The sequence below is a fragment of the Lithobates pipiens genome, unplaced genomic scaffold (assembly GCF_037356315.1).
Source record: "Lithobates pipiens isolate NorthernLeopardFrog02 unplaced genomic scaffold, aLitPip1_a1.2 Scaffold_35, whole genome shotgun sequence".
NCBI lineage: Eukaryota > Metazoa > Chordata > Amphibia > Anura > Ranidae > Lithobates > Lithobates pipiens.
Genome location: NW_027507811.1, coordinates 23576414 through 23599831, shown reverse-complemented (window position 1 = coordinate 23599831; position 23418 = coordinate 23576414). Strand labels below are relative to the sequence as shown.

Below are 23418 nucleotides of genomic sequence, written 5' to 3'. Positions count from 1 at the left end.
GGTGTTTAGGCTTTGTTTCAGTTCCTGCAGTGGTGTAAATAACGCACGTAATTAAAATTCTGTAAATTTGAAACTCAACACTAGAGAAAATTGAGTACTGTCCATGATACTTTTTTTTAACTGGACACTAAAAAACAACCTAAGCCGCAGTTTCCATATTCTCCACAAGTTGGTGATCCCCTGGGAAGTGATGTAAAGTACAGACCGGAAGTGATGTAAGGTACAGACAGGAAGTGATGTAGAATACAACAGGTGCTGGGACACATGTGAGTCGAGAGACGTATAGAGGTGACATTGCTGGAACTGGCAGCAGAGGAGGTAATAATATATTATTTTACAATAACCCCCCGTCATGTCTGTCCTCTTCCTCCATAGTCACTGTGATGTCTTTTATGATTTATATTACAGATTTGTTTTAACCACTTGATCCCCAAGCTTTTTCCCTTTCAATGATTTTTATTGAAATTAAGTTTTATCAATAAGAGGGTTCACTGTGATACATATTTCGTTCACAATCATGTTACAGTTGTGGATCTCAAATTAGTGCAAAAGAAACCATATGTACTTATATTAAAACACTTATCAACAAACTAGTGAATCATAGAATAACCAACCTTCTCTTTCCAAGACTGTTCATTATATATCTGATAACACTATCAATAACCTTTACATCACACAATAAAGAAACCGTTGCGAGGTAGAATCCGGTTATCCAGCCTGGAATCGTAGCAGATATTTAATGGTTAATGTATGCTGGTTTGGATAATCCATGGAGCCCACTATCACATTAATGGGAACCCAACCATGGGAACAAAATAGCCCTTTATGTAAAAGGAAAAATAGGAAATAGAAAGGTGGATGAAAGAAGAAAAGAGACGAAAGGTAAAAAGGGAGAAAATAAGGCAGGAGAAAAGAGGGAAAGAGGGGAAGACAATTTTAGCTGCCATCAAAATAAAAGAAATGAGGGACCTGAGATGCTTAGGCAGATCATTCGAGAGGTCAGAGAATAGGGCTGTTTTAACATTTTTAGATATATTCACTCCGGTCACCGAGTATAGCAAATTAAAAATTCTTATCCAGAATCTGTTAACTTTTGGACATGTCCACCAGGTGTGGAACACTGTGCCCACTTGACCGCACCCTCTAAAACAGAGGGGCGAAGCATCCGGGTGTATTTTAGCTATCCGCGTCTCCCCAAGCTTTTTCTAGCACTTTTGGTTTACATGTAACAATCAGTATTTTTAGCTAAAAAATTTCTTACAACCTCAGAAAATATAAAATATATATTTTTTTTAAGCAGAGGCCCTAGAGAATATATTGGCGAATGTTGCAATCTTTCACATCACAGGGTATTTGCGCAGCAGATTTTTAAACGCCATTTTTTCGGAAAAATACACTTTTTGGAATTTGAATGCAAAAATACACAGTACATAACCCAATTTTTTGGTAAAATATAAAAGATGATGTTACATGAGTAAAAAGATATCAAACATGTCACGTACAATGGTGACAAATGATGTAAATGTTATGATCTGTCGGCGGTGCTTTAAAAGCATTTACAGGTTACCGCTTTAGATTTGCAGGAGATCTGATGCTAGAATTTAAAATAGTTAAACACCACGCTTAGCTTATTCAAATTCAAACATATTTGGCATAAATGGGTAAATCAAGCATAACTATAGTTGTAAAAGTCCCATTTGGTGAAATAAAGTGCTCGTGCATAGATGAATAATCAATGCTCCAATATTCAGTGTTCAGACAGAGGTGCCCCACATGGATGTACACTCACCCCTAAACATTGACCTCCTATCGCTAAAATGGTCACTTGCGCTTTGTGGGGAATGAAGACCCCTAGATGATGACTTCTAAGGTCAGCTGTGCTTAAGGTAATCCTCCATGGATAGGAAGAAAAAAATAGGGGGCTCCCATAGTATAAAACCATTATTTATTAAAAGAATTTCAAAGTAAATTAAAGGGGTTGTAAAGGTAAATGTTGTTTCACCTTAATGCATTCTATGCATTAAGGTGAAAAAACATCTGAGACTGCCTGCGCCCCCAGCCCCCCCCCCCCCCCCGTTTTACTTACCCGGCCCCTCGAAAATCCCGTGCTCGCCCCCGCTGTCCTCTTCACCGCTCAGCCTGGCCGCTGATTGACTGGAGTGGATGGATGGAAAGCGGAGCGCGGGGGGGGCGGGGCTGTGTGATACAGCGAGTGGCTATAGCCGCCGGCTGTATCACGGGAGTGCTCCCGCAGGTGCTTCTCACCATGCGAGGGAGCTCGCATGAACGTGAGAAGTACCTGTGGGAGAAGGCAGAGACAGCCGCGGAGGGACCCTAGAAGAGCAGGATTGGGGCCACTCTGTGCAAAACGAGCTGCACAGTGGAGGTAAGTATAACATGTTTGTTATTTAAAAAAAAAAAAAACTTTACAATCCCTTTAAGTAGGATGCACTCACATGTTCTGGTGCCTATGCCTGGCACCCGGTGTGATAAGCATGTGTTTTAATGGATGGTGCGTCCAAAGCGACTGCTAACGGCAGGAAAAAGCGACTGTAAAAATGCGCTTTTAGTAGTTTTTTTCATTGGCGTTAATGCGCATTTAGCCCTTTTTAGCTTTTAGCAGCGTTTCAATGCCTCTATTTAAAATCAATGGTTCCCTATGAGAGCCGTCTTCTGATTCGACTTTCAGCCCATTGATTTGAATAGAAGTCATGATCCGGCTTGTGGTGCGACATGAGCTCTAAAGGATCTGGAGGGGTTAACCACACACCAAAACATAAAAAAACAGCGTGGGGTCCCCTCCCCTCAACGTCCAAACCAGGCCCTTTGAGTATGGTATGGATCTTGAAAAGGAAACCCCATGCCAAAATAGAAAATAAAATGGTGTAGGGTGCCCTCCCAAGACCATACCAGATCATTCAGTCTGGAATTGATTTTGAGGGGAAACCTCATGCCAAATAAAAAAATGGTGTGGGACCCCCCCCCACCGAAATCCATACCAGACCTTGTTCAAGTATGCATTCCCAGCAATTCAGGAAAAGGGGGAACGAGCAATCACCCTCCTCCTCCTGGACCATACCAGGCCACACACCCTCAACATGGGGAGTGTGCGTGCTTTGGGGAGGGGGGTCTGCGCCCCCCACCCCAAAGCACCCTGTCCCCATGTTGATGGGGACAAGGGCCTCTTCCTGACAACCCTGGGCAGTGGTTGTGGGGGTCTGAGGGCAGTAGGCTTATCAGAATCGGGAGTCCCCCTTTAACAAGGGCCCTCCTCCATGTTAATGAGTAGGGTAGTATGTACCCCCTACCAATTCACCCAAAAAAGGGCAATTCTGTGTAAATGGATGGTTTTGAGAAGTCCTTTATTTAAAAATCTTCATCTGGTTTTCGCCTTCCGGTGTTCTTCAACCAGTGCTGTCTTCTCTGCCACCGACTCGGTCTTCCTCCAACTCTGTCTCCCATCATTGTGCCTGCTCTGCTCTCTGTCTGTTCTTATATAGCCATGGGGCATGGCCATCACATGACGTCACAATTGGCAGGGTCTCAGGTTGACATACCCCATACTCATTCACACTGGTGGGGAAGATCTGGGTGTCCCCTTGTTAAATCCAAATTTTATTCCAGAGCCTCTGGTTTATAGACGAGATACATCCTAACTATAGAGCCATTTATCCAACTTTTAATCCAGAGCCTTTAATTTATAGACCAGATACATCCTAAATATAGAGCCATTTATAGAAGCTGTCCATCCAGAGCCTCTGGTTTATAGACACAATACATCCTAAATATAGACCCATTTATCCAACTGTCTATCCAGAGCCTCTGGTTTATATACCAGATACATCCTATATATAGAGCTATTTATCCAACTGGCCATCCAGAGCCTCTGGTTTATATACCAGATACATCCCCTAAATAGGGATGAGCTCGATGTTGGGGTCTGTTCGCCCATTCGCTGAACAGCAAACATTATGGGGCGTTCGTGGAAAATTTGTACGCCACGGAACGCCCCATAATGCACTGCGAGATCGCAGTACATTGCTGTATAATGATTGGCCAATGCATGCTCCTGACCTGCATGCTTTGGCCAATCCCAGCGCCTTCTGCTCAGAGAGCCATAATTGGCCAAAAGTAGGGTGCCTTTGGCCAATCATGGCTCAGGGGGACTAAGTCCACGCCCCACACTATATAAGGCTGCCTACATGGCAGCCCTGTGTAGTGTTGTTGGTGTGGATGGAGAGATAGCTTGATTTAGATTAAGCAGGCAGGTTATTCAGTTAGAGGCAGTGTATTTTATTGAGATATATATATATATATATATATATATATATATATATATATATATTCTGCATCCAGTGTAGTCTATAACTACAGTGCATTTCTGCTGGTGTACACAATACAGTGCAGCCGTGGTGCAGTTGCTACTACTTTTCTGGTGGTGTACACAGGACACAATACAGTGCAAATGGATGAAGGGAAGATTCTGGACAGCCGCACTCAAAATCAAATGCCTTTATTAAAAAAAAGGAGGTAATAATCCAAAAAGTACAAGCCACAGCAAACAACGGATCACAGGAGTTGACGTGTTTCACACTTTCGCTGTAATGTATAATCATTTCCGATGGTCAAACAATGGCAGTGCTCGGCTGGCTGACATTCAAAGGGAATGCAACCTGCCCACCACCTGCCTCATTTGCAACATGCCCACCAGGAGGAACTCAACGTTGGCAATGCTGCAGCTGCTGCACACGCAGCAGAGGGCTATCAATGAGTACCTGTGTGAGTATGGCACCAAGACAGATTCAAGGGAGCTTGGTTTCTTTTCACTACACCAGTAGCCACTGATCAAGAATGCATGCACTGTCCTGTCATCATTTGAGGAGGCCACGAGGATGGTGAGCGGTGACAATGCATGCATCAGTGATACTGTCCCTCTTGTCTTCCTGTTAGAGCACACGCTTTGTGGAATAATGGGCCGGGCACTTGAGGCAGAATAGTGGGAGGAAGAGGAGGACTTCATTACCTCTGAAAGCCCCCTTTATCCAGATAGTATTCTTGTGGGCCCAGCAGTCTTAAAAGGATCGTTTTCAGTCCTCAGAAACTCAGGGCTGAAAGTGCCGCTGGAGGGTTTGTAATGGATCATAGAGTGCGCCTGTCCACAGACTTTGTTGATATGCTCACATTCATAAAAATGAATCATGTCTTGGATCAGTAGTTATTAAGCACCTAATGCTGATGTAACTGATTGAATTTTCTATGAATGTTGAATCCCTTGAAGACTGCCTATGCTGAGTGACTATCCTATTCCTCCTCAATCTTAATAGGTCACCACCATTACTGCCCAAGGCCCAATTTTTCCACCCCTGTTTAACAGGGGAATGTAATTACAGTTTTTGATCTAATATTTCACAGCAGGGCCCATTCCTGCACACAACAAGAGTATCTATGAGGGGTTACTATGTTGTGGCACCACCACCACCCAAGGCCCAATTTTTCTGCCCCTGTTTATCAGGGGCATGTAATTATAATTTTTGATCTAATATTCCACAGCAGGGCCCATTTCTGTGCCCCACCAAGAGTAACTGTGAGGGCCTTCAGTGTTGTGACACCACCAAAGGCCCAATTTTTCTTACCCTGTTTAACGGAGGCATGTAATTACAATTTTTGATGTAGTATTTCACAGCATGGCCTGTTTCTGCACTTACCAAAAGTAACTGTGAGGGCTTACAGTGTTCTGGTACCACCAGCACCTAAGGCCCAAATTTATGCAGAGCATATAGGTTAAGCCGTATAGTGTATATATACTGCTGTTCAGAGTATATAGTGCCTGGGGGACCCCCACGCCATTTTTTTTATTTGGGTGCGGGCTTCCTCTTAATATCCATACCAGACCCAAAGGGCCTGGTAATGGAGGGGGGTTGGGGGCCATGCTGTTTTTATCAATGATTTTCATCTATATTGTTGGGACCAGACATTACATTACAGCCGTAAGCAGTTTTGAATTATTTTTTTTCCTTTAGAAATGTCATTTTGCTGTGGTATTGTTCTAAACAAGGGAAAACTATGCCACTTTACAGGCATACTATAGACACCCCCAGGCCTGATATTTAAAGGAATATTTCATTTTTATTGTTTCACTTTAAGCATTATTAAAATCACTGCTCCCGAAAAATGTTAGTTTTTAAAACTTTTTTTTGCATTGATACATGTTCCCTGGGGTAGGACCCGGGTCCCCAAACAGTTTTTATGGCAACAATAACTTGCATAGAAGCCTTTAAAATTAGCACTTTTGACTTTTCACGTTCGTGTCCCATAGACTTTAACAGTGTTTGAGCGTTCAAACAAACTTTTTGCCTGTTCACATGTTCTGCTGCGAACCGAAACTGGGGGTGTTCGGCTCATCCCTAATCCTAAATATGGAACCATTTATCCAACTGTCCATCCTGAGCCCCTGGTTTATAGACCAGATACATCCTAAATATAAAACCATTTATCCAACTGTCCATCCAGAGCCTTTGGTTTATAGATCGGATACATCCTAAATATAGAACCATTTATTCAACTGCCCATCCAGAGCCTCTGGCTTATAGACCAGATACATCCTAAATATAGAGACATGTATCCAACACTGATAAACAAGACCTCTAATCTGGTATAACAAGCAGGATGAACTGTGGAGGAAATCTGTGCAGACATTAATTATCTCAGTACAGTTCAGATAATTTTCTGTTTTAATATTTGTCCACAGAGAGGATTATCCTGTTTAGATTACATGACCACATCAATGAAAATGGCAAGAGATCAAAGTCACATGAATGAGAAGATATTAAACCTCACCCAGGAGATCATCTACCTTCTCATTGGAATGGTGAGGAGGATTCCGGGAGGGTCACATAGCAACACTTTTATGCAGAATTGATGTGGGGGAGGTTCTGGGATTGCCTGCATTTAGTATTTGACATTTTTTATGATGTATCTCAATAGAATTATACAGTAGTCAAGAAGACATCCGGTGAATATGTGACCTCCAGTAGACATCCCCTTGAGTCAGGACAGAGAGGGACCCAGAGAAACATCACTGCCCCTTCATCTGTGTCTCTGACTCCTCTGAGTGATGAGAAGAAGAAGATTCTAGAAGTTACCAAGAAGATCACTGATCTGCTGACAGGAGAGGTGAGCGGTGGTGGGAATTCTGGGACATTATCCAGTAACAGACAAGGGATGTGTCTGGATGGTGACTGTATCATTGTGTGTGTCAGGTTCCTATAAGGTGTCAGGATGTCACTGTCTATTTCTCCATGGAGGAGTGGGAGTATTTAGAAGGACACAAGGATCTCTACAAGGACGTCATGATGAAGGACCAGCTGACCTTAAATGATGGAAAATTAGGAAAAAATAAACTTTGCTTGAATGAGATGACATTGAACCTCACTCTGGAGATCATTAACCTGTTGACTGGAGAGGTGAGGAGGATTCTGGGATCACATGACATCACGCTTATTTACAGTATTTTACAAAAGTGAGTACACCCCTCATATTTTTGTAAATATTTTATTATATCTTTTCATGTGACAACACTGAAGAAATTACACTTTGCTACCATGTAAATTAGTGAGTGTAAAGCTTGTTTAACTGTGTACATTTCCTGTCCTCTCAAAATAACTCAACACACAGCCATTAATATCTAAACCGCTGGCAACAAAAGTGAGTACACCCCAAATTGGGCCCAATTAGCCATTTTCCCTCCCCGGAGTCATGTGACTCGTTAATGTTACAAGGTCTCAGGTGTGAATGGGGAGCAGGTGTGTTGGATTTGGTGTTATGACTCTCACGCTCTTATACTGGTCACAGGAAGTTTAATATGGCACCTCATGGCAAAGAACTCTTTGAGGATCTCTACATAAAGATGGCCTAGGCTATAAGAAGATTGCCAAGACCCTCAAACTGAACTGCAGCACAGTGGCCAAGACCATACAGCTGTTTAACAGGACAAGTTCCACTCAGAACAGACCTTGCCATGGTTGACCAAAGAAGTTGAGTCCATGTGCTCAACGTCATAGCCAGAGAATGTCTTTGGGAAATAGACATATGAGTGCTGCAAACATTGCTGCAGAGTTTGAAGAGGTGGGGGGTCAGCCTGTCAGTGCTCAGACCATACGCCACACACTGCATCAAATTGGTCTGCATGGCTGTCATGCCAGAAGGAAGCCTCTTCTAAAGATGATGCACAAGAAAGCCAGCAGTTTGCTGAAGACAAGCAGACTAAGGACATGGATTACTGGAACCATGTTCTGTGGTCTGATGAGACAAAGATAATCGTATTTGGTTCAGATGGTGTCAAGCTTGTGTGGCGGCAACCAAGTGAGGAGTACAAAGACAAGTGTGTCTTGTCTACAGTCAAGCATGGTGGTGGGAGTGTCATGGTCTGGGGCTGCATGAGTGCTGCCGGTGTTCTGTCGAGAAGGGCCCCCATAGAATAGCGCATGTGCCATACGGAACAGCACAACAGCTGATTTGCCGATCAGCTGAGCTGACGTAACCAGGGAGCATGTGCACATTGTAGGAGGTATCTCTCGATGGGAGATACCATTTCACAGGCACACTTTAAACCTATACAAACAGAGGGGGAGACCGTAGTTCTCAGACTGTGCATCGCTGCTGCTGGAGGGTGGCTAGTGGCTGTGTTGAAGAGCTGATTTTGTCTGTGTTGCAAGCCAACCTTTCACACAGACAAAACCGGCCGTTCAACACAGCAAACCCGCCCTGCAACACAGATAAAAGTGGACCATCAGCACACTGTAAAGCCTCCCCGCAACTGCGAGCCACAATGTGAGAACTACGGTCTCCCCCTGTTGTTTGTATAGGTTTAAATTTTGTCCGGGATATGGTATTTCCCATCCAGAGATGCCTCCTACGATGTGTGCTTGTGCCCTGGTCACGCCACTCCAGCTGATCTGCAAATCAGCTGAAGTGCGGCTCTGTCTTGCGCATGCGGGGGCACTTTTTGACCGAACACCGACACTGGGGAGCTGCAGTTCATTGAGGGAACCATGAATGCCAACATGTACTGTGACATACTGAAGCAGAGCATGATCCCCTCCCTTTGGAGACTGGGCCGCAGGGCAGTATTCCAACATAACGACCCCAAACACACCTCCAAGATGACTACTGCCTTGCTAAAGAAGCTGAGGGTAAAGGTGATGGACTGGCCAAGCATGTCTCCAGACCTAAACCCTATTGAGCATCTGTGGGGCATCCTCAAAGGTGGAGGAGCGCAATGTCTCTAACATCCACCAGCTCCGTGATGTCATCATGGAGTAGTGGACGAGGACTCCAGTGGTAACTTGTGAAGCTCTGGTGAACTCCATGCCCAAGAGGGTTAAGGCAGTGCTGGAAAATAATGGTGGCCACGCCAATTATTGACACTTTGGGCCCAATTTGGACATTTTACTTAGGGGTGTACTCACTTTTGTTGCCAGCGGTTTAGACATTTATGGCTGTGTGTTGAGCTATTTTGAGGGGACAGAAAATTTACATTGTTATACAAGCTGTACGCTCACTACTTTACATTGTAGCAAAGTGTCGTTTCTTCAGTGTTGTCACATGAAAATGTATAATAAAATATTTACAAAAATGTGAGGGGTGTACTCACTTTTGTGAGATACTATATATAGAAAAGGAGACCAAAACTGGTCCAGAGAGGTGAGGACGATTCTAATATGTATTGCTGTATATCACAGGACTGTGCTGTAGTTATGAAGACATCTCTTGAGAATATTACAAAGAGGAAAAGTCCCCGCATGTCTACAAGAACGAGAGCAAGACAAAACTCCATTACTGTGTCTCCACCTACCTTCCTGACTCTTAAGAGAAAAAGCAAGAAAAAGATCCTAGAACTCATCAACAAGATCACTGATCTGCTGACAGGAGAGGTGAGCGGTGCCGGGAATTCTGGGACATTATCCAGTAACAGACAAGGGATGTGTCTGGATGGTGACTGTATCATTGTGTGTGTCAGGTTCCTATAAGGTGTCAGGATGTCACTGTCTATTTCTCCATGGAGGAATGGGAGTATTTAGAAGGCCACAAGGATCTCTACAAGGACGTCGTGATGGAGAATCAGCCGCCCCTCACATCACCGGGTAAGAGGAGACTTTATTGTAAGGCTCCATTCACACTAGACGCTCAAATCTGCGCCAAAAAAACGCTGGATAAAAAACGCTAATATTTAGCGTGTTTTGCCAGGGTTTTTGCAGTGTATAGGAGTAGACGTGTTTTTGTTAAGGATCGGGAGTCTGCCAGTGTTCTTAACAACCAGTTAATAGCTGGTTTGGTGTATAATGGCTGTTAACCTCCCTAGCTGCAATCCCGAGTCTGGCTCGGGCTGCAATTTCAGTACCACCAGCGGTATCCCCGAGCCAGACTCGGGATCGCATCGCTGTATACAGGGAGGATACAGGGAGAGGTTACTTACCTTGTCCCCTGGATCCAGCGATGTCCTCCCCGCTGTGTGTGCGAACTCCTCCGCTCGATTCACACAATGCCCGAGTGCCGCCGAGCTCCGTTCCCTGCGACGTTACGACGCACGAGAGCGGAGATCAGCGCCAAATTAAAAAAATACACAAAACACATACAGTACTGTATAAAAAAAATACACATCCCCTTTGTCCCTAGTGGTCTGTCCAGTGACCTGCATGTAGTTTTATATTATAAATACAGTTTTTTTCTGCCTGGAATTTGGAGATTGTCCATAGCAACCAAAAAGTGTCCCTTTATGTTAAAAGTGATTTTAGACCAACTAGAAAACAGCGATAATAAATTATAATCACTTGCAGAATTGAGCGATAGCGATTTGTGGGGAAATTCGTCATCAAACGCTAAATCTAATGACAGCGACAATTCTGCAAATGAGCAAATTTCAGTGTTTTTGGATTTGATTACATTATTGAATAATTTTTATTATTATTTATTATCATTATTTATTATATTATAAACTTTATCATACCCGGGATGTCTACTAGACTCTTGTTTGAACAGATTTAAGAGAGTTATTCCTAAGAATTGCAGGCCTACAATATAAAACGCCAAATTTCCATGCAAAATAATTGTACCGCTTTCAGCACCTAAAATCAGAAATAATCATACCGCCAGGCAGGTTAAGGAGCGGGCTGAGAAGCCGGCGCCCGTGTCCTGAACAACGGATGACACATCAGCTGACAGTTGAATGTAAACACAGCGATTGCCGGTAAAAAAAGGTTGGGAAAAAAACAGCGTGGTAAACCCCCCCCCCCCCCCACAATTCATATTGGGCTCTTCCAGGTCTGGTATGGATATTTAGGGGAACGCCACACCTAAAAAAATAAAATAAAATGGTGTCGGCCCCCCATAATTCATACCAGACCCTAATCCGAGCATGCAACCTGGCAGGAATTGGGTGCCCCCCCCACACTTTAACCTTACTAGACCACATGCACTCAACATGGGGGGATTTTTTGGGGTTCCTGCCCCCCCCAAAGCACCTTGTCCCAATGTTGATGAGGGCAAGGGCCTCTTCCCAACAACCCTGGCCCTGTGGTTGTGGAGGTGTGGGTGGGTGACTTATCAGGATTAGGGATGAGCTTCGTGTTCGAGTCGAACGTACGTTCGACTCGAACATTGGCTGTTCGTGCGTTCGGCGAATTCCGAACGTTTTGGCCGTTCGCGTCAAAATTCGAGTGACGCGCGCGCGGACCACAATGCACTGCGTTGGCGCAGTGCATTGCTGTCCGATGATTGGCCAAGCATGCACTGTGACCCCGCATGCTTGGCCAATCGCAGCGCCGGCAGCGAGGAGAGCCATGATTGGCCACAGGCATCCTGCCTGTGGCCAATCATAGCTCAGACTGTGTAGTGCACGCCCCACACTATATAAGGCCGCCTTTAAGGCGGCCTCCTGTAGTGTGTTACTTTGCATCTGAAGCAGTGGGTGTTCTGTGTACCTTCAACACAGTACACACCAATCGTTTTTGGCTGATTTCCTATCTTGCTGCTGTGTAGTGGTTGTTGTCTGTGCCCTGACTGCAGTATACACCACTATATTCACCTCACCTATATAGCTAGTGATCTAGCTTTAACCACTTAACAACTGCCCATTGCCGATTAACGGCTTCAGGGCGGTTGTTTAACTCAGAGAGGCCGTTAATTAACGGCCTCCCAGAATTCTGCTCTCGCGTGCCCCGAGGTGTGCGCACTCGAGAGCATCCGTGACCGCCGGGTCCATAGGACCCGGCGCATCACGGTAAACGGCCGCTCATAGCGGCCGTTTACCACGTGATTGCTCCGTCAAATGACGGAGTGATCACTTGGAAACAAACCGGCGTCATGTTATGACGCCTGTTCCTCCCTCCCCTTTCTGTACCGATCGGTACAGCGGAGGGGAAAGAGATCGGTGTCAGCAGCGATGTGGGCTGCATCTGCAGTGCCCACATCGCTGCTCACCGAATTTAACCCCTCAATTCCCTGCCAATACTCTGCAATACCAGTGCATACTCTGCATTACCCCGCCATTACTCTGCAGTACCTCGCCATTACTCTGCAGTGCAGTACCCCGCCATTACTCTGCAGTGCAGTACCCCGCCATTACTCTGCAGTGCAGTACCCCGCCATTACTCTGCAGTGCAGTACCCTGCCATTACTCTGCAGTACCCCGCCATTACTCTGCAGTACCCCGCCATTACTCTGCAGTGCAGTACCCCGCCATTACTCTGCAGTGCAGTACCCTGCCATTACTCTGCAGTACCCCGCCATTACTCTGCAGTACCCCGCCATTACTCTGCAGTGCAGTACCCCGCCATTACTCTGCAGTGCAGTACCCCGCCATTACTCTGCAGTGCAGTACCCTGCCATTACTCTGGAGTGCAGTACCCTGCCATTACTCTGCAGTACCCTGCCATTACTCTGCAGTACCCTGCCATTACTCTGCAGTAACCCCCATTACTCTGCAGTAACCCCCATTACTCTGCAGTACCCCCCATTACTCTGCAGTACCCCCCATTACTCTGCAGTACCCCCCCATTACTCTGCAGTACCCCGCCATTACTCTGCAGTACCCCCCATTACTCTGCAGTAACCCGAATTACTCTGCAGTACCCCCCAATACTCTGCAGTACCCGCCATTACTCTGCAGTACCCCCAATACTCTGCAGTACCCTGCTATTACTCTGCAGTACCCCGCCAATACCCCGCCAATACTCTGTAATACCCAGCCATACTCAGAGATACCCAGCCATACACGGTGATACCCTGAAGTACCCAGCCATAGACGACCCCCACCCCTCACCGCCCTCTGGTGCTTCTACCAACTCGCCAGTACGATCAAAGCCAGAATCTTTTTTTTTAATTTTTTATTTCAGGCTTCCCAGCCTAGAGGTGAGATGTGGGGTCATATTGACCCCCCAGATTTCACTGTAAAGAGGACCTGTCATCCCATATTCCTATTACAAGGGATGTTTACATTTCTTGTAATAGAAATAAAAGTGATCAAAAATATATTTTTGGGAAAAAAAATGTCAAACTAAAATAAAGTAAAATGAACAATAAAAAAATAAAATAAAAATTAAAGCGCCCATGTCCCCATGTGCTCGCATGTGCCACACATGTGAGGTATCGCCGAGAATGTTAGAGCGAGAGCAATAATTCTAGTCCTAGACCTCCTCTGCAACTCAAAACATGTAACCAGTAAAAAAATATTTAAAGCGTCGCCTATGGGGATTTTTTAAGTAGCGACGTTTGGCGCCATTCCACGGGCATGTGCAATTTTGAAGAGTGACATGTTTGATATCTATTTACTCAGCATAACTTCATCTTTCACTTTATGCAAACATTGGGCTAACAAGTGGTTAATAATAGAGCTTGCAGTCAGTAGTGTTAGGAGATAGTGCGTGCTGTCTGCGTGCTCTGTACCCAGTACATACCGCTATAATATAGGGCAGGCCCCTACTTTCAAACATCCAACTTACAAACATCTCCTACTTGCAAACGCAAGGAGACAGCAGCAAGTGAGATGAAAAAAGATGGACGACAAAACAAAATTATACAGGGGTGATAACCCTTCCCTATGTTTTCCAAAAAGCTTAAAGATATTTTTTTTGACTGGAGCTACACTTTAAAAATGTACCGGTTGAAAATGACAAACAGATTCAACTTAACACAACAAACCTACACAGTCCCTGTCTTGTTTGCACCGCCTGTATACTGCTGTTCTGAGTATATAGGGCCTGGGGGCCACACGCATTTCCTTTTTTTAATATGGGTACGGGGTTCCCCTTAATATGTGTACAAGACCCAAATAGGCTGGTAATGGGCAGGGAGGGCTACCCATGCCATTTTTCTCAATGATTTTCAACCATATTGCAGGAACCAGATATAACATTAAAACCGCAAGCAGTTTTAAATGGTGTTATTTCCGTTTAATGTCATTTTGTGCAGGGACTGTTCTAAACACGGGAAACACGTGGCACTTCACAGGCATACTATAGACACCCCCCAGGCACCATATTTAAAGGAATATTTAACTTTTTTTTTTCACTTTAATCGTCATTAAAATCACTGCTCCCGCCAAAACGGCCGTTTTTAAAACTTTTTTTTGAAGTGACCCATGTCCCCTGAGGCAGGAGGCAGATCGCCAAACCCTTTTTAGGACACTATCTTGCATATTAGCCGTTAAAATTAGCACTTTCCAATTCGAACGTTCGAGTCCCATAGACTTCAATGGGGTTCTAACGTTCGTACCGAACGCGGGGGTCGTTCGCAAGTTCTGGTGCGAACCGAACCGGGGGGTGTTCGGCTCATCCCTAATCAGGATCTGGAAGCCTTCTTTAACACTGGGACTCCCATGCAAATGAGTAGTGTGTACATCCCTACTCATTCACCCAAAAAGTGTCAAAAGTAAATAAAAACAAACGTGGTATTTCACATGTCGTTTTTTTAAAAAAACAATGTCCCTCGGTGTAGATCCATCGTCAATCACGATGAACGATGGCCGACGACCTGAAAACCGAAAAAAAAAAGGTCTGTACCAGACTAAGGCCATCTCCATTCTTCACTATGATGTCATGTTCCCAACAAATGAGGAGGATATACTGTACACCATATGAAAGGTCCATCTCCATTCCTCTAAATAACGTCATGTTCCCAACAAATGAGGAGGAGATACTGTACACCATATGAAAGGTCCATCTCCATTCCTCAATATAATGTCATGTTCCCAACAAATGAGGAGGAGATACTGTACACCATATGAAAGGTCCATCTCCATTCCTCAATATAACGTCATGTTCCCAACAAATGAGGAGGAGATACTGTACACCATATGAAAGGTCCATCTCCATTCCTCAATATAACGTCATGTTTTACTTTCTAACAGATGGACACCATGTCAGGAATACCTCGGAGGGAAATCCTATTTTTTCTCCATATTATGATGTGAAAAATTATGAGATTGCTGAATATTCTCGTGAAGTAAACCAAATGAGTCAAATTCTACACCACAGACCATATCATGTGGAGACATCAATGGATCCCTCTAATCCTGAGGAATCTTCTGACCAATCACATCCTGTTATTTCAGACATCCATCTCCATTCTCACAGTGCAGATCCATCAACAGAAGAGAGTTCATTATCTTGTTTGGAGTGCGGGAAATATTTTAAGACAAAATCTGAACTTCTTTTACACCTCAAAACTCACACCAGTGTGGCCTTTTCATGTTCAGAGTGCGGGAAAGTGTTCCCCGAGGAAAGGAAATTTCTTACACACCAGAAAAGTCATAAGAGTAACAATCCTATTTCATGTTCAGAGTGCGGGAAACAGTTCAATTTCAAATCACAGCTTCTTATACACCAGAGAAGTCACACAGGTGAGCGTCCATATTTATGCTCAGAGTGTGGGAAAGGTTTCCAGAGCAAGGCATACTTCCTTACACACCAGAAAATTCACACTGGCGAGCGTTCGTATTCATGTTCAGAGTGTGGGAAAGGTTTCAGTAGCAAAGGAAACCTTAATTTACACCAGAAAATTCACACAGGTGAACGTCCATATTCATGTTCAGAGTGTGGAAAGTGTTTCACTTTTAAAGTAAGTTTTGTCGCACACCAGAGAAGTCACACAGGTGAACGTCCATTTTCCTGTTCAGAGTGTGGGAAAAGTTTCAGTAGCAAAGCATACCTCATTACACACCAGAAAAATCACACTGACAAGCATTCATATTCATGTTCCGAGTGTGGGAAAGGTTTCAGTAGCAAAGGAAACCTTAATTTACACCAGAAAATTCACACAGGTGAACGTCCATTTTCCTGTTCAGAGTGTGGGAAAAGTTTCAGTAGCAAAGCATACCTCATTACACACCAGAAAAATCACACTGACAAGCATTCATATTCATGTTCCGAGTGTGGGAAACATTTTTCTGATCAAGTAACACTTATTAAACACAAGAGCATTCACACAGGAGAACGTCCTTATTCATGTTTAGAGTGCGGGAAATGTTTCACTCTGAAAGTACACTTTCTTAATCACCAGAAAACTCACACAGGTCAGAGTTCTTATTCATGCTCAGAATGTGGGAAATCTTTTGCTAACAAAGGACACCTTCTTGTACACCAGAGAAGTCACACTGGAGAGCGTCCGTATTCATGTCCAGAGTGCGGGAAATGTTTCGCTCAAAATGGACACTTAAGTTATCACCAGAAAACTCACACAGGTGAGCAACCATATTCATGTTCAGAGTGTGGGAAAGCTTTTGCTGACAAAGGCACTCTTCGTAGACACCAGGTACTTCACACAGGAGAGTATCCATTTTCATGTTCAGAGTGCGGGAAAGGTTGTGTTGATAAAGCAACCCTTCTTTTACACCATTTAACTCACACAGGTGAGCGACCTTATTCATGTCCGGTGTGCGGGAAATGTTATAACAGCAAAGCAAACCTTGTTAGACACCAGAAAACTCATACGGGTGAGCGCGCTTATTCGTGTTCAGAGTGTGGGAAACATTTCACTCGGAAGGAACATTTGCTTCAACACCAGAGGATTCACACGGGTGAGCGTCCTTATTCATGTTTAGAGTGTGGGAAATGTTTCGCTAAGAAAGGAAACCTTCTTGTACACCATAAATTTCACGAAGAGAAGGGCCCTTATCCATGTTCAGAGTGCGGGAAAACGTTTGTTTCTAAAGGAAATCTAAGTCAACATCAGAAAACGCACACCCGCTAAATCCACCGACGAATGTATGGACGATTTTTTTTTTTTCAAAATGATTTGTAGGGTTCAATGAAGAAATTTAAGGTGGTACAACTCAGTAAAGGTGACATGGCGGGTGTCTGGTTTGCTTAGACATCTCCTGGTTTCTTCTATTTCTTGGATGCTCCAGTTGGGATCTCCACCTCCCACAGTTCCTAATTCTGTTCCCGCACACCTTGGGGGGCGTGTAGGAGATCATAGGCTTCTCTAGTCAGCCATAGTGACTCCGTCTTCCATAATAATTATTCTCTTCTATGTTCTATAGACAATGTCGGTGAAGAGTTCCTCTACAACCTCGGAGCTAGAGATGTTTTTTCGGCACCATCCAGAGAGAGGAACCTAGATTTAGACCGGCCATAAATGGGTTGAATATCCAAACTTATTTTCTTTTGAAAATGAGAAATTTCGTGCAATTTGTAATCTGATGGTGCCACCATTTCATTTCAAAATTCGACCAACCAAGCCTTCAATTTCGCCTCATGTTGCTACAGAGAAGACTTTTCTTGGCCGGAAATCTTCTTTTCTTTCCAGGTCACAGCTCCATGCGCATTTCTTTTTTCGATTTATATTTCTCAGAAGATTCTCCCGTCATTGATTAGAAATTCGTTAGGTTTTCCCAAAATTTCCAACATGCCCGATCACTCAAATTTGAAGGCCACACGAAAATCGGCCATTGATGCGGCCAACTAATGTTGCGAAATTTGAACAGAAATTTGAAGAAAAGTTCTTAGTTGTGGAATTCGACCCGTTAGACCGGTCATACATGGGTCAAATTCCGAAAGAATTTTCTTTTCGAAAATTTAACTAATGAGAATTCCAAACAAATTTTCTTTTGAAAATCAGAAAGTTTGTTTGTTTTTGCCACCATTGATTTTAAAATTCCACCAACCAAGCCTTAAATTTAACCTTGTGTTGCTACAGAAAATAATTTTTGTGGCCAGGAATTTTCTTTTCTTTCCAGGAATTTTTATTTTCTTGTGCTCATGCACATTTCTTTTTCGATTCTTTTTTTTTTTTTTTTTTATAATTCTCAAACAATTCTCCCATCGTTGATTAGAAAATTGTTTTTACCAAAAAATTTCCAACTTGCCCGATCACTCAAATTTGAAGGCTGTTCGAAAAATTATTCATGTAGCCCAGTAATGGTGCAAAATTCGAACAAAAATTCTTAGTCTGGCCATACATGGGTCGAATTCTGAACACATTTTCTTTCGAGTCAGAAATTTTGTGCGTTTTGTTAATTAGATGGTGCCACCATGGATTTTAAAATTCGACCAACCAAGCCTTCAAATTCACCTCATGTTGCTTCAGAAAATAATTTTTGGGGTTGGGAATCGTCTTTTCTTTGCCCGATTTTTTTTTTTTTCTTGCACTTATCCACATTTCTTTTTCAATTATATTTCTCATGTGATTCTTCCATCATTGATATTAGAAATTAGTTAGTTTTTCCAAAAATTTCCAACAAGCCTGATCACTCAAATTCAACGGGCCATGCGAAAATCAGCCACTAATGGTGCGAAATGTGAACGACCCAATAAGCTGGCCATACATGGGTCAAATTCCAAAAGAATTTTCTTTTGAAAATAGAATTAATGCAGGCCATACATAGGAATTTCGAACAAATTTTCTTTTGAAAATCTGAAATTTTTGTGCGTTCTGTAATCCGATGGTTATAGATTTTGACTAAGCGAACCTTGATTCGTGAAATGCGTTGCCATGCCTGTATAGAGGTCTCATGATGTCTTATGATGTATCTTGATGGTTTTTTATCTTCAATAAAGTAATCATCACTGCTTCATACCTGAGTGTACACACCTGAGTGTGGTCAACCTTTCTTGAACCATTGGCTCTTATGCAGGCTGCTGGACCTTTACCACAAGATTGAGATTACTTGTATCAGTTATCTATAATTCTATGGTGCCACCATTGATTTAAAAATTCGACCAACCAAGCCTTCAATTTCACCACATGATGCTACAGAGAAGACTTCTTCTTCTTTTCTTTCCAGGTCACAGCTCCAGGCGCATTAGAAATTTATTTCCAACATGCCCGATCACTCAAATTTGATGGCCACAGGAAAATCGGCCATTGATGCGGCCAACTAATGTTGCGGAATTTTAACAAAAATTCTTAGTTGCTATTTTCTAAAGCAAATGCGTTTGGAATTCGGCCCGTTAGGCCGGCCATATATGGGTCAAATTCCGAAAGAATTTTCTTTCGAAAATCTAATGAGAATTGAGAATTCCAAACAAATTTTCTTTTGAAAATCAGAAAGTTTGTTTGTTTTGCCACCATTGGTTTCAAAATTCGACCAACCAAGCCTTCAATTTCACCTCATGTTGCTACAGAAAAGAATTTTCATGTCCGGGAATCTTCTTTTTTTTCCCGGGAATGGTCTTTTCTTGTGCTCATGCGCATTTCTTTCTTGATTTTTATTTCTCACAATCTCCCATCATTGATTAGAAAATTGTTTGTTTTTCCAAAAATTTCCAACATGCCTGATCACTCAAATTCAATGGCCACACGAAAATTATTCATGTAGCCCACTAATGGTGCGAAATTCGAATGGAAATTCTTATGCTGGCCATAAATGGGTAAAATTCTGAACACATTTTCTTCAGAAAAATCTGAAATTTTGTGCGTTTTGTTATCAGATGATGCTACCATTGATTTTACTTAATTTTATTAATTAATTTGATTTAATTCGACCAAACCTTCAATTTCACCTGTTGCTTCATAAAATATTTTTTTGTGGCTGGGAATCTTCTTTTCTTTTATTGTGCTTTTTTCGAAAATATATTTCTCACGATTCTCCCATTATGATTAGAAAATCGTTAGTTTTTCAAAACATATCCAATATGCTCGATCACGCAAAATCGACGGGCGCACAAAAATCAGCCATTGCTGCAGTCCACTAATTGTGCGAAAAAATTTGAACAAAAATTCTTAGTTATGATTATCGAACGAAAACGCGTTCAGAATTCGACCCATTAGGTCAAATTCCGAAAGAATTTTCTTTAGAAATTCTGAAGCATCAGGTGAATACATGAGAATTCCAAACAAATGAAAATCAGAAATTTTGTGTGTTTTGTGATCGGATGGTGCCACCATTGATTTTGAAATTTGGTCAACCAAGCCTTCAATTTCACGTGTTGCTTCAGAAAATAATTTCTGTGGTCGGGAATCTTCTTTTCTTTTCTGGAATTTTCTTTTCTTGCACCTATGCACATTTCTTTTTCGATTTATATTGCTCTCATCATTGATTAGAAAATTTTTTGATTTTCCAAAAATTTCCAATGTGTCCGATCACTCAAATTCGATGGCTGCATTAAAATCGGCCTTTGCCGTGGCCCACTAATGCTGTTAAATTTGAATGAAAATTCTTAAGCTCCCTACACACTATGACAAAATTGGGCAACCAAATGGCTGGTTTCTCTCAATGTTTTTTCACAGAATGTTGGATCCGAGGATAGAAATAATGTATGAAAATTCTCAAAATTTTCATTCGGAAGGTCGAAATCGGCTGTCGAAAGTTGTCAGAGATGCTATCAGAAAATCGTAGGATCGTTCCTCAGATGAAAATTGTTCGCCCGATTTTCTTATAGTGTGTACGAGCCATTAGATAATATTTTCGAAAGAATATTCTTACAAACATCGACCCGTGTATAATGGACTAAAGAATTTTGTATAACCAGTCATGTACACTGGGCGTCCCATGCCCAAAAAACGTCCATAGAAGAACACCTGGCGTGTGTAGTAGGTCCTGCTCTGCTGCTGCTTATCCCTTGCACCTGCCAGCAATTCCCGGCTGTCAAAATGGCAGCCTGGACTCCTTGTGTAAAAAATGGACAGCCTGACACAGAGTTTTTAAACATTGTTGAAATATGATAGAGATATATATATACAAATATAGAGGTCTAGAGCAATGGTTCTCAACCCGGCCTCAAGTACCCCCAACAGGCCATGTTTTCCTTTATCTTGCACAGGTGCTTTAAATCAGAGTCAATGGCTTGGTATTTTGGACAACAAATTTATCTAAGAGAAATTCCCCAAACATGGTCTGTTGGGTGTACTTGAGGACCGGGTTGAGAACCACTGCTCTAGACTTCACATTATACGAGGTCTAAAACTGCATTTAGATGAACCAAAATCCAACATGGATGGATGGATGGATGCCTCCAAGCCACTTGACCTTTTAGATCCTCCTCACACTGATATAAAGCCACAGGATGACCTCAAATTAGTTTGTTAAAATAAAACTATAGGCAAACAATTTAATTTTTTTTTCATTTTGGATAAAGCAAGCGAGGGCTATAACCCCTGTCAGATTTTTTTTCACCATCTGTGTCCTATTATGGAGATTTGCCTTCACTTCCTGTCCCATAGCCAAACAGGAAGTGAGAGGAAATCCCTGCAAATGAAGGGAATTCCAGAACTAGTGTCCCAATTGGAAGATTTCTCCTCTATCACTTTTCTGGGGGACAACCCAAAATATGGGGATTTCTTTTACTTTCACTTTCAATGATAATGGTAAACAGGACAAACTGAGAGGGTGAATCTCCTTGATGGGGGCACAGACCGCAATAAAAACTGACCGGCGTTCTAATCCCTCTCCACTCTATCCAAAACTAACAAAAAAAGTTTATAAAAAAGTTATACTTTAAATCAGATTTTATCACCATAGGTACATACGAAAAGAAAGATAAAGGCATCCCATAGTGATGTACTGTATAACAATTTATTAAAACCAAATGGAAGGGTATTCACAAACAGGGAGCAATATAAGCATTAAAAGACCGCACCGCCAGCGTGATGACGTCACTGCTATTCTCCACCCAGCGGCCTCCCTTTATCACATGGTGGTTGGTGCACTTTGGATCCATCAAGATTTTTTGCATGTGGACTTTATTTTATATTTAACTCTTTTGAACTTTATTTGTTTGCTGTAATTATTATTTTTTTATTGCTGAATGTGTGTGAGACACTTTTTCTCCATAGATTTGTTTAAATATTTGTTTGCAATATCAGTGAGTGCTGCTGTCACAATTACATTTTCTATTGAATTGCTTTGAGCTTGTCTAGCGCAGGATACTCATATAAATCCTTGGTTTGAAAAAAAAAAAATGTATATTTATTAATAAAATGTGTGCCTATTTAACCCCCTAATTAATCCTTAGTTTATCCCTGCCACAATTAACTCATTCTTCTCCTTTTCTGCTGAACTATTATTTTTCTGATGTTTTTTCTAATATTGTTCAAACTTTTATTTTTTTTATTTTTTTGTGTTGCATTACAAAAAAAAGCACAACATTACTTTTAATTTAAAGTCCCAGTATATGGAGATATACATTCCCCCCCCCCCCTTTTTGTACATTGAAAAAATAAGCCTTTTTAATATTCAAACTTTTATTTAGTTATTCATTTTGCTATTTGTTTTTTTCTTTTTGCTATTTGTGTTGCATTACAAAAAAAAGCACAACATTGAAAAAAATAAGCATTTTTAATATTCCAACTGCTTTTATTGATTTTATTTATATATTTTTTTATTGTGTTTGTATTACAATAAAAAGCCACACTATATTACCAAAAGTATTGAGACACCTGCCTTTACACGCACATGAACTCTAAGCCCTTGTACACACGGTCGGAGATTCCATCGGAATGTGTCCAATCGGAGCGTTTTGTTGGATATTCCGACTGTGTGTGGTCTGCATCGGACTGTTTCCATCGGAATATCCGTCGGACCAACTTTTCCAACTTGCCGGAAATATTTTCCGACAAAATGCTCCGATAGGACATACTCCGATCATGTGTAGAGAATTCCGATCGGACAAAGTGCCACGCATGCTCAGATCAAATTCCTACATCAAAGCTATTGGCTACTAGCCTGAACATAGTCCCATCGTAACGAAATAACGTCATCACGTCGGATTTTCCGACAACTTCGTCTGACCGTGTGTACAACAGTTTCGGACAAAATCCGACGGATTTGGTTGTCGGAATCTCCGACCGTGTGTACAAGGGCTAATGGCGTGCCAGTCTTAGTCCGTAGGGTTCAATAGTGAGTTGGCCCACCCTTTGCAGCTATAACAGCTTCAACTCTTCTGGAAAGGCTGTCCAATACTTTTGGCAATATTGTGTGTGTGT

At 42.4% G+C, this 23418-nt stretch overlaps 1 protein-coding gene across 1 annotated transcript; it reads left to right on the top strand.

The window, feature by feature from the left end:
• The first annotated feature begins 225 nt into the window (after positions 1-225).
• On the top strand, positions 226-23418 carry LOC143955218 (uncharacterized). The gene is made up of 7 exons (XM_077465302.1): positions 226-318; positions 6749-6868; positions 6985-7173; positions 7260-7463; positions 9741-9932; positions 10019-10135; positions 15268-23418. Exons 2-7 carry the CDS (start codon positions 6773-6775, stop codon positions 17242-17244), a joined length of 2775 nt encoding a protein of 924 aa, XP_077321428.1. The 5' UTR covers positions 226-318; positions 6749-6772; the 3' UTR covers positions 17245-23418.